The sequence below is a fragment of the Engraulis encrasicolus genome, chromosome 17 (assembly GCF_034702125.1).
Source record: "Engraulis encrasicolus isolate BLACKSEA-1 chromosome 17, IST_EnEncr_1.0, whole genome shotgun sequence".
In the NCBI taxonomy this organism is placed as follows: Eukaryota; Metazoa; Chordata; class Actinopteri; order Clupeiformes; family Engraulidae; genus Engraulis; species Engraulis encrasicolus.
The window spans coordinates 48,193,149-48,206,242 of NC_085873.1; the positions used below are offsets into that span (position 1 = coordinate 48,193,149).

The following is a 13,094-nucleotide window of genomic DNA, read 5'->3' on the forward strand; positions in this document are numbered from 1 at the left end:
AGGTCACGAGAGGAAGAGCTGCTTCTGCGGAAGCCCTTTCAGAAGGCCAGACATTCAAAGGTGGCCCACAGAACAGTGGCTGCACAGGAGCTGGACAGGTACATACTGAATTGTCTTTCTTTCTTTCTTTCTTTCTTTCTTTCTTTCTTTCTTTCTTTCTTTCTTCCTCTGGGCAGTTATAGGTAAGAGGGGGAGGACGTTGGCCTTGTACCCCAAGAACTTTTGGATAAATTCCTCCTGACACTACTCTACTCCCTCCTGGTGGGAGTAAAGAGCTAGAATTCCCCCTCCTGTCTGTCTGTCTGTCTGTCTGTCTGTCTCTCTGTCTGTCTGTAGCTATCTGTCTGATTTTTTTGTCTCTGATTAGTATAACCATCTATACTGAAAAATGAAAAAAGGTCCCACCATGCATAGGTTTCTTCGAAACGCGTCTGTGTAATAAAGAAAAGAAACCTATGCATGGTGCGACCTTTTTTCATTTTTCAGTTTTACAATATTTTGGTCAGCTCCCTTAAAATGAAGAAAAAAACTGTTGGGTGACGCCTGTTCCAACCCTTATGAACTATAACCATCTATACACCGTATGTGTCTGTGTCAGTGTCACTCTTTCTACTGTATTTATCTAAAGACTCCTGAGGAATCTGATTCTGAAGTAATATTATGCAGTAATACACTGTGGCTCTTGTTGACAATGCATGCATGTGGTTTTGTTGTGTGTGCACTGCAGGCAGGAGGCCCAGAACAGGAGACATCACCTCATCTCTATGAATGCTGTATCCTTTCAGTCCAGTAGTGTAATGGAGGCCAACTAGCAGTGTCTTTTCTTTATTTTGCTTTAAAAAAAAAAAAAAATATATTTTTTAGGGGCTTTTATGCCTTTATTTGATAGGACAGTCTGAGATGGTGACAGGAAGCGAGTGGGACAGAGAGATGGGGTGGGATCGGGAAATGACCCCGGCCGGACTCGAACCGGGGTCCCCGTGGGTGGGCATGCAAGCCCAAATGTGAGGTGCATAGCGTGCTGCGCCACAGCGTCCTGATCTTTATTTTGCTTTTATGATAACAATACAATTACAGAAAAAAATGACTTCCAAAACAAAAACACACAAATACACATACACATCGGCAACAACACAGAACATGACAGCACTCGTCAATTATCTATTCCCAACATATTAATGTACATACACATACACACAGCATACAACACACCCCAAATCCCTTAAGAATTTATACCAACACTGTAATCAAAGTACACCCATTCTTGGCTAGCTTTACTCAGCCCTCCTGAAGCCTTATACAGTATCGGTAGCTCTGGGCTATCGCACTGGTCCTTTAGTCCAGCGGTATCGTGCTGTGACTCCCATTGGCGTGGTGGCGAGGACGCAGCCCCAAGGGGTTGGACTGCACAGTAATCCGTCGGGTTACATAAGCTGCATGATGTATCAGGCTCGGGGTTTCATTAATATCAAAAGTAAAGACCATTTAGTGGTGGAAAGACGAGGATGAAATATGATCTGAAGGATGCCTTCACTGAAATATAGATCTGCATTGAGATTTATTTGTAAGGCGTGTGCGTACGCTCTCTCTCTCTCTCTCTCTCTCTCTCTCTCTCTCTCTCTCTCTCTCTCTCTCTCTCTCTCTCTCAGATAGATAGATAGATAGATGGGATGAACATACACCATCAGTAGAATTATTAGTAGTAGTGTTTTTTTATTATTAGTTGTTAATATATATTACCATTCCTTTATCACTACTCTTCATTTAATGAGTAGAGGTCCTGGCATGAATAGAGGACTCTCTACTGTACTGCAGATAGTACTGAAATACAATCACTGCATTGTTCTTGCTGCGCGGGGGGGGCGGTGTTCGGTTTCGGAAGTTGACGTTGTCCTGAACCATGCGCCCTCAGTTTGACCGGCACAAGAAGTTCGTCAGCGACTACATCTTGTACTACGGAGGGAAGAAGGACGACTTGAGACGGGACACGTGAGTATCATCATCATCCTCTTCTTCTTCTTCTTCCTCCTCCCCCTCCTCTTCCTCCTCTTCCTCCTCTTCCTCTTCTTCCTCCTCCTCCTCTTCTTCTTCCTCTTCTTCTTCTTCTTCTTCTTCTTCTTCCTCCTCTTCTTCTTCTTCTTCTTCTTCTTCTTCTTCTTCTTCTTCTTCTTCTTCTTCTTCTTCTTCTTCTTCTTCTTGAGGCGGGACACGTGAGTATCTTCCTCCTCTTCTTCTTCTTCTTCTTGAGGCGGGACACGTGAGTATCCTCCTCTTCNTCCTCTTCTTCTTCTTGAGACGGGACACGTGAGTATCTTCCTCCTCTTCTTCTTCTTCTTGAGACGGGACACGTGAGTATCTTCCTCCTCCTCTTCTTCTTCTTGAGGCGGGACACGTGAGTATCTTCCTCCTCTTCATCTTCTTCTTCTTCCTCCTCTTCTTCTTCTTCTTCCTCCTCTTCTTGAGGCGGGACACGTGAGTATCTTCCTCCTCTTCCTCCTCTTCTTACTCTTCTTCTTCTTCTTGAGGCGGGACACGTGAGTATCTTCCTCCTCCTCTTCCTCCTCTTCTTCTTGAGGCGGGACACGTGAGTATCTTCCTCCTCTTCCTCCTCTTCCTCCTCTTCTTCTTCTTCTTCTTCTTGAGGCGGGACACGTGAGTATCTTCCTCCTCCTCTTCTTCTTCTTCTTCTTGAGGCGGGACACGTGAGTATCTTCCTCCTCCTCTTCCTCCTCTTCTTCTTCCTCCTCTTCTTCTTCTTGAGGCGGGACACGTGAGTATTCTTCTTCTTCCTCCTCTTCCTCCTCTTCTTCTTCTTCTTCTTCTTCTTCTTGAGGCGGGACACGTGAGTATCTTCCTCCTCCTCTTCCTCCTCTTCCTCCTCTTCTTCCTCCTCTTCTTCTTGTTGAGGCGGGACACGTGAGTATCTTCCTCCTCCTCTTCCTCCTCTTCTTCTTCTTCTTCTTCTTCTTGAGGCGGGACACGTGAGTATCATCCTCCTCCTCTTCTTCTTCTTCTTCTTCTTGAGGCGGGACACGTGAGTATCTTCCTCCTCCTCTTCTTCTTCTTCTTCTTCTTCTTCTTCTTCTTCTTCTTCCTCCTCTTCTTCCTCCTCTTCTTCCTCCTCTTCTTCTTCTTGAGGCGGGACACGTGAGTATCTTCCTCCTCCTCTTCTTCTTCTTGTTTTCCACGTGAGTATTTTCTTTTTCTTTTTCTTCTTCTTCTTCTTCTTCTTCTTCTTCTTCTTCTTCTTCTTCTTCTTCTTCTTCTTCCTCCTCTTCTTCTTCTTCTTGTTTTCCTCGCAGTGTCACGCGTTAGCAGGGGCGTAGCAGCAACTTTTGGGCCCTATGTATAATCAGCTCCAATGACCCCCCCCCCAGCCGTATGTTTGAAATGACTGGCGAGATGAGTGCCATGCAGTGTTGATGAGTGTTGTACTGTGTAATATTTTTTAGTAGTTTATTTCCAAAATTCATGCTACCCAATCACCAGTCAAATGTTGCCTTTTCCACAAATACTTACCATTACCATCAAATTCCAAGTGTTCATTATGACAATAAAATTGAAATGAAAATCACACTATTTTGTTTCATGTTTTCATTAAAGCTAAATTAAAATGTACCGTATAGTATACATACTGTAGATGGATATGTATTTGTTGGTGTATACACACGTACCTACAGTATCTAGTGTGTTTGGATGGGGTTAAAGGGGTTAAATGTTCAATCACCATATCCTGTGTGTGTTATAGATCACCTCATGTCTGGTTTTGTTGTGCTTGTCTGCTGAAGGCATAAGGACAAGCGGGACATCGATGTGGTGCGGGAGAACCATCGCTTCCTCTGGAGAGACGAGGACGAAGAGGACATGACATGGTAATGGAAACCATCGTCTATTACAGGGGCGGGGAACCTTTTCCATCGTCTATTACAGGGCTGGGGAACCTTTTTCTTCATCTATTACAGGGGTGGGGAACCTTTTTCTTCCGAGGGGCCACTTCAAATTCCTCCAAGGCCTGTGAAAGTGGTCCAAGGGCCATACTAAGAATACAAATCAGTATTACCCCCTGCACTTTAGGCCTATATTGAAGGCAGCCACATTTAAAACAGACCCCACCTTCTCTAGGCCCCCTGAATACGATTTAGTTGTATTGCAAATGTAATTTCTAGGAGTCCTTTACAAAATATGTCATATTTCATGTGAAGCTGCATAACATTAAAATGATATCGGTGGCCGGATAAAACTGCCGTAAAGGGCCGTAAATGGCCGTAATGCTCGATCACATTATGAGCCTGCCAACGCCCCACTTAGTATTTAAAAAAAAAAAAAGTATACCCCCCCAATGGCAACTAAGCACCACCCCCTCTCAGCTGAATCCTTCTCAACGCCCCCCTAGGGCTCCCCAACGCGGCGACCCCCGAGGGGCTGTAGAGCACCCCCTTTGAGAAACGCTACCATAAATGAACACCGTTGCCCATAGAGCTTGAAAGTCCCGCTCCTTATTTTCTCATTTCACGGGACCTAAGCTGACCATCTAACAACATGGTAGCGAGTAAATATCTTCTGATCTCAGTCATTGTATGCGCTGGGCTACAAATATGCTGTTTAAGAGGCTAGATAAAGATGATTCATGCAGAAGCATCAATGTTTTGTTCGGAGGCTGTCTGCATGAAAAATGTGAGGAAACACAGCTTTCTAAAAAGTTTGGGGGTTCGTACGAAAAATTAAACAAAAATATCAGAAACAACATATGTGGAGCTCGTGGCACAACTTGAAGGGGATCGAAATATCATTTTAATACCGCCATTGGATTACATGCTACGATTTTCGGCTAAAACGCTGTTGAGGTCCCATGAAATCGGGGGAAGTGACGTCACTTTCAAGCTCTATGGCGACCAGGGTTCGAGTCCTACCCCACCTCTCTCCATCTGCTTTCCTGCCTCTCCATGCCATCCTGCTAGCCTGGTCCTGACCATCCCATAATACTCAATTTTGTAGAAGAAGGTACCGCACACTCTTGTCCATCGTAGAGTGTGCGGTACCTTCTTCTACAAAATTGATCTAGCACCCGCTACCTGCCCCTCGAAACCTCTGGTGTGCGTTGGTTTCCTCCTTCAAAAGATAGACGCATCCTATAATACTACCATTTCATTTCGTATTTATGGTCTGGCATTTGTTTGCTCTGAAGCGATTGTAGGAAGCAGGAAGTTTGCACTCAGTTATGGTTTGAAATTATTGGACACCTCTCACCCAATCGCTGGCAGTTACTCAACAACAACATAGCGCAGACCAATGGCTCTGGCGCAGATGTGTACGTCATTGTCACGAGCGTCCTCCCCCTTTCGCCCCCACGTGGGGGGCGTATTCGATTATTGGCTGTTTTCTGGGGGGGCGTTGCGATCAAAATTCTACTGCTCCAGGCACTCCACAGAGAAGCACGGCCAGACTACCATCCTGCCACAAGAAAGGGGCAAAAGGGCAAAAATAATAAATAAATAAATAAATAAATATATAATATATTATGAATAATATATATAAATAAATAAAGGGCACTTATGCACCTGCTGTGTGTTGCATAACAATAAAGCTTGCCGGCTAATCCACATTAATAATTCATTCAGGGAGAAGGAGCTGGCCAAGAAGTACTACGACAAGCTTTTCAAAGAGTACTGCATCGCAGACCTCAGCAGATACAAGGAGAACAAGGTACAAACAAAACCTCCACACATGTATCTCAAAAGAAAGAAGTTTACCGCACACTTAGTTGACTTTTTGCTCGTTTAAGTATTTTGCTGTGAAGTATTGAACACTCCTGCCTTTACCAGCACCTAGAAGCTGTGCAGGCCCGTAGCCAGCATTGTGGCGGGGGGGATCTTTCCCCCCCGAAAGTGGACTTTATTTGGCTCCCTGCTCCAATGTTTCCCAAATACACGAGCACATTAAAAATGTTGTAATTTAGACGTACTTTATTCATTATAAGTTTGTCGCAAGTCTGTTGTTGCTGTCCTTAATTGAAGTTGCTCCCCACTCTTAACATAAATGGACATGAATTGCTTCAAATGAGCTATCTCCCCACATAGTGTCGGCCCAGTGTTGGCTCAGTTTCTGCTATCTGACAGCTTTTGTCTATGAAATGGCCTTCCAGTCAAAGTGGGATGTAACATAGTTGGGGGGTTTGAGTGGGGGTGGGGGATGGGAGGGGGGGTTCGAACGATCCCCTCGAACCCCCCCTGGCTACGGGCCTGCTGTGCATGGATCTTTGAACTGCTCCACACCTGTACAGTATCTTTGACATAAAGAACCTGCACAGACAGGCAGTGGAGTTTTGAAAAGGACATAAAGAACATTTTAAAGAAATAAATGTGAAATTCGAAATTTCCGACTTTTTAGGAGTCTCGAGCAATTATGAAAGCTCTTCGCTAAGTCTCTGAGAGCCATTGTCTATACTCTGTCTCTAAAACGTGTGTCTGTCGCCTACAATTTCCACAACAATTTTTTATCTTTATCTTATCTTTAATACTTGTCTGTTCCTTCTTGTGTTTTGCCCACTAGTTTGGATTCAGGTGGCGAACAGAACAAGAGGTGGTCTCTGGAAAAGGTAGGACTTGGCAAAGGGCCAACGTTACTGCATATTTACCACTGTACAGTACAGCATTGGCTATTAACATTTTTCTCCAGTTTTCAGCGATTTAGCTCAATTTGTGATTCAGAATGTAATTGAATGATTAACTTTAACACATGTACTTTGTACATTTATACAAAGTAGAGCAGTGATTCTCAAACTTTTTCAGACCGAGGACCACTTTGTCCCCCCAAAAATGTTCAGGGACCACCTGTCAACTGAATTGACAGTTGGGGGGTGCTAATTCTACTCTGTTAATTTTGATGCAGATCACTTACTTTTTATTCACATTTACAAGCCTGTCTTATTGTGGTGAAAATGTGACTTCAGACATGTTTGGCTTTGTAATAATGTATTTTGTATAAATATAGCCTACTGCTAGCTTGTCTTGCAAAAGTACAAATCCCCTTGCGGACCACCTGAGCTCTGTCGCGGACCACCAGTGGTCCCCGGACCACACTTTGAGAACCANTGAAGTAGAGGGACGTGAAATAAGAACACAAACTCGATGTTCAAGGAGAGGATTTCAAGTTGTATGTGTGCTGTACTTTTATTTAGAGAAGGGGTTCCCAACCCTTTCCAACGTGGGACCCACTTGAAATGTCCGCAAATGTTCGGGGTCCACGTCTGACCCAATAAATAACAAATCTCAAATAACACACACACACACACACACACACACACACACACACACACACACACACACACACACACACACACAATATTATTTGGATTTTTTGACGATTTCAAGGCCCACTTGGAATACCTTCAGGGTAAACTGTGGGCCTTGGCAATCACTGATTTGGAGCATTGATTTATTTACCTAAGCTGAGACTGAAGGGCTGCCTTTGTGTGAAATAGCCACAAGAGGGCGATATTGTTCATAGAAAAGCAAACAACCTCCACAAGGCAATATTGTAGATTAGGTCCAGTGTTGCCATTGGGCTGTTTAGGATGGCCGTCTGCGGGTGAAAAAAAGGCATTTGGGCAGGGTTTGGCCAATTTATGGCCATAGAATCAAATCAATAGAAATAAGTTCAAATTGGGCAAGATTTAGTGCTTCCAGGCGGGTTTTGAAATTTTTTTTGGGCTGGAAATCACCAGTCATCTGGCAACCCCTTATTGGGTCCAAAACACCCTCACGTTGAAACAAGCTGAATCAACCTGCTGTCTTCTCAGAGTTTAAATGACAATGGGTGAGATTTTCATCATCACCCATCAACAGCACTGACACACCATCACATAGCCTACTGTACTTTTTGCCGCCAGACTATACATCAGAGCAACAATAAGTATGTTTTCATCTTCGGCAGAGGTGTACAAAGTATAAAGTAGAAGTAGCAGTGGTCTTACTGATGTTATTACTACACTAGTACATAGGGCTGGGTATCGCAGTCATGTTCCTGTATCGATTCGATTTCGATTTATAGGGCTTTGAATCGATTAATCACGATTCGATTCGATGCATTCCAAATCGATTCAATCCGTTTCCTTCTTGGTGCCAGGATTTCCCCCAAAAGATGCTGTTGCCTATTTTTATATCAAAATGTCAAAGGGCTGTGGCTTGACCGTGTTAACAGATTGGTAATTTGTAATAAGTAGGCCTATTCCTAATTGACTAATACCTATTAGGTATTTTCTGTAGACCTAAATTAAACAAAAAGAACAAAAAGAAAAAGAACCAAAAATCGATTTTGTGCCTTGTGAATCGATTATGTGAATTTTAAATGATATTGATCGATTATCGATTGAATCGATTATTTTACCCAGCCCTACTAGTACATGGTCTTACATAGTTTATACACGTTATTCCACTGCATCTAGTAAGGTAGATTCACTGTTTGAGTCCTTCTACTTTTACTTCATACACCCCTCGGGTGCATTTCTCGAAACCATAGTTGTTATCTACGTTAGCTAGCTACTTTGTTGTTTGCGATGCATTCCTCATTGACAACTACCCATGTTGTTAACTGGCTAGCAAATTTGCTTTCGAGAAATGTATCCCCTTATCCTCAGACATGCTTCAGATTGGAAATCTGAAAATCTCACAGGAAACTGTAAAGACGCGCTACGCTCCTGTAAATTCACTTGCTGCGCTGCGATTACAGACCATGGAAGTTGGCGAGGCGAATTTGGTAATTGCCATTTCACCCTGTTACAAATTGATACACCACCAAAGCATTTCTGGAGGCATTCTTTTTAGGGTAACCTCATAAAATCTTCCACTTTTAGCTGTCCGTATTTAGTGAGTCACGTCAAGTAATGCTGCATGCTGTTAGGAAATGGATTGCACTCAGTTTTTCTTCTTTCTTATTCTTTTCTTTTTATTCAAAGAATAAGAAAGCAGAAAAAAACTGACTACGATCCATTTCCTAGCTACTTGATTACTTCAGAGACGCACCAACAAGACGGAAGAGTGCCGTGTGTGGAAGATAACTTTAATGCTGCATGCCGTGTAGTGCAGTGGTTCTTAACCTTTTTTTCTTAACGCACCCCCTTACCTGTGCCGAAGAGAAGCCGCGCACCCCCAACCCAAACTTCTACATGTGTATACGTACTAAAAATTATTTTAAGTGATTAATTGCAGTTTGGGACATTACTCAATACCTTAATTACTTTAAATGGGGACCAAACATGTTTTAATTTTGTCTTAAATTGGCATAAATATAATGTTCCCAAGCAGAATTTTGGTCGCCACCTCAACACAATCAAAATCTCGCGCACCCCCTGAAATCTCTGTCGCACCCCCAGGGGGTGCCCGCACCCCGGGTTAAGAACCACTGGTGTAGTGTTAATGAGACTGGTGGCAGACTCCTGGCGATAGTGTTTGGGTTGCCGAATGCTCAATATAACACCATTGCTCAATGACACTATTAAGTGTGCACACAGTTTAGTGACAACACGGAGCTATTCTGGCGATGACGGAAGGAACAATTAACCTGTGTGCTGTACAGGATTAGCCCCTGTCTTAATCTCACTGTATTTACATGTACCGTACCATGCCATGACACACACACACACACACACACACACACACACACACACACACACACTAGGACTACAGGATTAAGAGTGTCTGAGATAGTGAGACGTAGGGAGACGAGGAGGAAGAAAATGAAACATTGAGTCATTTTACTCAGCGTCAGGGATCTAAATGAACACCAGCCAAGTAGAGCTGGGCGATATGGAGAAAAAAAAAATCAAGATATGGATTACTTTATATCACGATAACGATATATATCACGATGTAGCACAATTACACACATTTTCAGTTATTCTCTTTATTTTCTCTTTATTTTTGGTGTCACAAAGCCACATTTCTTTAAAATTAATCTTTTTATTCTTATTTTTACAGTTACATGAACTTAGAGCGAACATGAACTTGATGAAATGTAATTAAATGATATTAAATTGTATAAAATTGATAAAATTAGTTTATCACGATATAAACGATAGAGGAGAAAGGGCACGATATACACTTTTATATCACGATAACGATATATATCGTCATATTGCCCAGCTCTACAGCCAAGCGTCCAAACGCTGGTGAAATTTCAGTTTGGCCCGTAGAAAAGACCAACTTACTAGTCACTTTGACCCATTACCGAGTGTGTGTTTGGCTAGTAAAATTAAGGTCTGCTAGCCATTTTGGCTGGTGATGGAAAACGTTAATTTAGAGCCCTGTGCCGTGCACACAGAAGGAAACACAAACAAACAGCTGTCTGCCCACCTCACCCCCCATACTCTCTTGTTTGCTTCTGTGCTAATTTCATTAATTTAAAGGTAATGTCAGTTCATTTGATTGAATTACAGCCAGAGTAAAGCTTCTATCAGTCTTTCTGCTTCTATGAGGAGGCTAGAATAGAATAGCATTGAATTGCCCCTCACACTTAGATGCGTTTTTACAAATGACACGCTGTTTATTTACAAAAAAAAATACCTTGGAAAGGAAATTATCATGGTCTGCTCATTGATAAACACTCACGTCACAAAATTTGACTTTAAATATGTTCCTTTCTGCTCCTTTCGTGTATCCATATATGAAGAGCTCTTTTCCAAAACGCTATATCCACCATTTTTGACTCTTTGCATTTTAATATTGGAATTGACTGTTAAGAGGTCCTATCATCTATGTGTGAATTCTTGCCAATCAAATGTTTTGAGAACATACTTTAAAACCTCTATAAAAACGCATTTTGCAATGCATTTCAATGGAATGCTCAATACAAAATTTTTAGTTTCCCAACATTCTACAAAATGGATATATCTCGTTTTGGAAAAGAGCTCTTCATATATAAAGAACATGGTGGGATTATTTTTTCTGAGAGTGACAGCTTGGCTTGGGCAGCCCCACACTGAGCGGTGTGGCGAAACTAGAATAAAATAGAATTGAATAGCTACAGTATATAGAATGCATGGAATGGAATAGTAGCCTAATGCAGTGTTTCGCAACCTTCATTTAGGCGAGGCACCCTTTCAATTACTGAAAATTTTCAAGGCACCCCTAAGCAACAAGCTGTAACATGGCATCGCATTGGATACAACAAAAGCTTTGAAAAGTAACACATTTGGAGACGTCACACAACCTACGTTCGAAGGTGCAGCTTATTGGGGCGACCTAAATTTACTTTATTGTGCGTAAATGGCAGATGAAAGACTCCACTGCGCACTGACTAAGCAATACTTAATTAATTTAGACAAATAATTGTTAAATTACACAATTATTTTTAATCAGCCACGTTTCCGCTGTACCCCTGAGGGGGGCCTGCCGCACCCCAGGGTGCCCCGGCCCCCTGGTTGAGAAACACTGGCCTAATGTACTATTATTACAGTGCATACAGCGTTTCTCTCCTCACTGTATCCATGTAAAGAACATGGCGGATGGTGTTTTTTCCCCGAGAGTGTCAGCTTGGCCTGGGCAGCCCCACACTGAGTGGTGTGGCCAATCACAGCAGAGCAGCTGGTAGGGGATCCCTGCTGATGCAGTCTGGCTATCACACACTCACACACACACACACACACACAAACACTCTCTGTTTCAGCTAATCCTTGGTGTGTGTGCGTGTGCGTGTGCGTGTGTGCGTGTGCGTGCTTGTGTGTGTGTGTCAAGATCAAGTCCTTATGCTGTTGTCCAAGGCTTCACCTGCCTTTACCTCTTTTTACACACACACACACACACACACACACACACACACACACACACACACACACACACACACACACACACACACACACACACACACACACACACACACACACACACATTCACACCACACACAGACAGGTTTGTGCCAGGTGGTTGAAGGGTTTTCTCTTTGACGCAGTTCCCTAGGCCTCTGGCCAACACAATACCCTTCAGTTTACCCATCCCCTGGCCTTTGGTCAAGTGTCTATGTGTGTAGAGGAGGAGAGAGGGAAGGCGTCACCTGCACACTTACCTCTTTTTACACACACACACACACACACACACACACACACACACACACACACACACACACACACACACACACACACATTCGCACCACACACACACACACACACACACACACACACACACACACACACACACACACACACACACACACACACACACACACACACACACACACACACACACACACACACACACACATTCGCACCACACACAGACAGGTTTGTGCCAGGTGGTGGTTGAAGGGTTTTCTCTTTGACGTAGTTCCCTAGGCCTCTGGCCAACACAATACCCTTCACTATTCCCATCCCCTGGCCTTTGATCAAGTGTGTATATGTGTGTGTGTGTGTGTGTGTGTGTAGAGGAGGAGAGAGGGAAGGCGTCACCTGCATTTACCTCTTTTTACACACACACACACACACACACACACACACACACACACACACACACACACACACACACACACACACACACACACACACACACACACACACACACACACATTCGCACCACACACACACACACACACACACATTCGCACCACACACACACACACATTCGCACCACACACACACATTCACACCACACACACACTGACAGGTTTGTGCCAGGTGGTGGTTAAGTTGAAGGGTTTTCTCTTTGACGCAGTTCCCTAGGCCTCTGGCCAACACAATACCCTTCACTCCACCCAACAAAACAAACAAACAAATGTGCAGCTCTCACTCATTGTGACGTTGCCGTTGGCGTTGGTGTTGACGTCAGCTCGGGATGAGCTCAGGATCACGGGGCCACCAACCTCAGATAAGAGGTCAAAGGTCAGGGTCTACCGCTTGGGTGCCAGAAACTGAAAGCACGCTGCTGGCTCTCTGTGTTACAGTCATGGCCTTGGTCTAAATTTAAAGGGACAGTTTGGTCAATTTCAACATGCAGTTGTAATGCTCACACTGCCCTCGACTTGTCAGTGCCTGAGATTTTTTTTCTTCTTCTTCAGCCGTTTCCGAGATCCTGGTCATTGTAATGGGGGCAGCTCTTTGTTTACATTTC

The 13,094-nt window shown here is 43.5% G+C and overlaps 1 protein-coding gene across 1 annotated transcript in view; it reads left to right on the forward strand.

Moving 5' to 3' along the window:
- Window positions 1-13,094, forward strand: part of fra10ac1 (FRA10A associated CGG repeat 1) — a 29,595-nt gene that overhangs the window by 1,444 nt on the left and 15,057 nt on the right. The window contains exons 3-8 of the mRNA XM_063220798.1: window positions 3-98; window positions 728-773; window positions 1,913-1,989; window positions 3,789-3,872; window positions 5,619-5,703; window positions 6,550-6,595. Of these exons, the coding sequence (XP_063076868.1) occupies window positions 3-98; window positions 728-773; window positions 1,913-1,989; window positions 3,789-3,872; window positions 5,619-5,703; window positions 6,550-6,595 (434 nt within the window). The remainder of the gene's footprint in view (window positions 1-2; window positions 99-727; window positions 774-1,912; window positions 1,990-3,788; window positions 3,873-5,618; window positions 5,704-6,549; window positions 6,596-13,094) is intronic.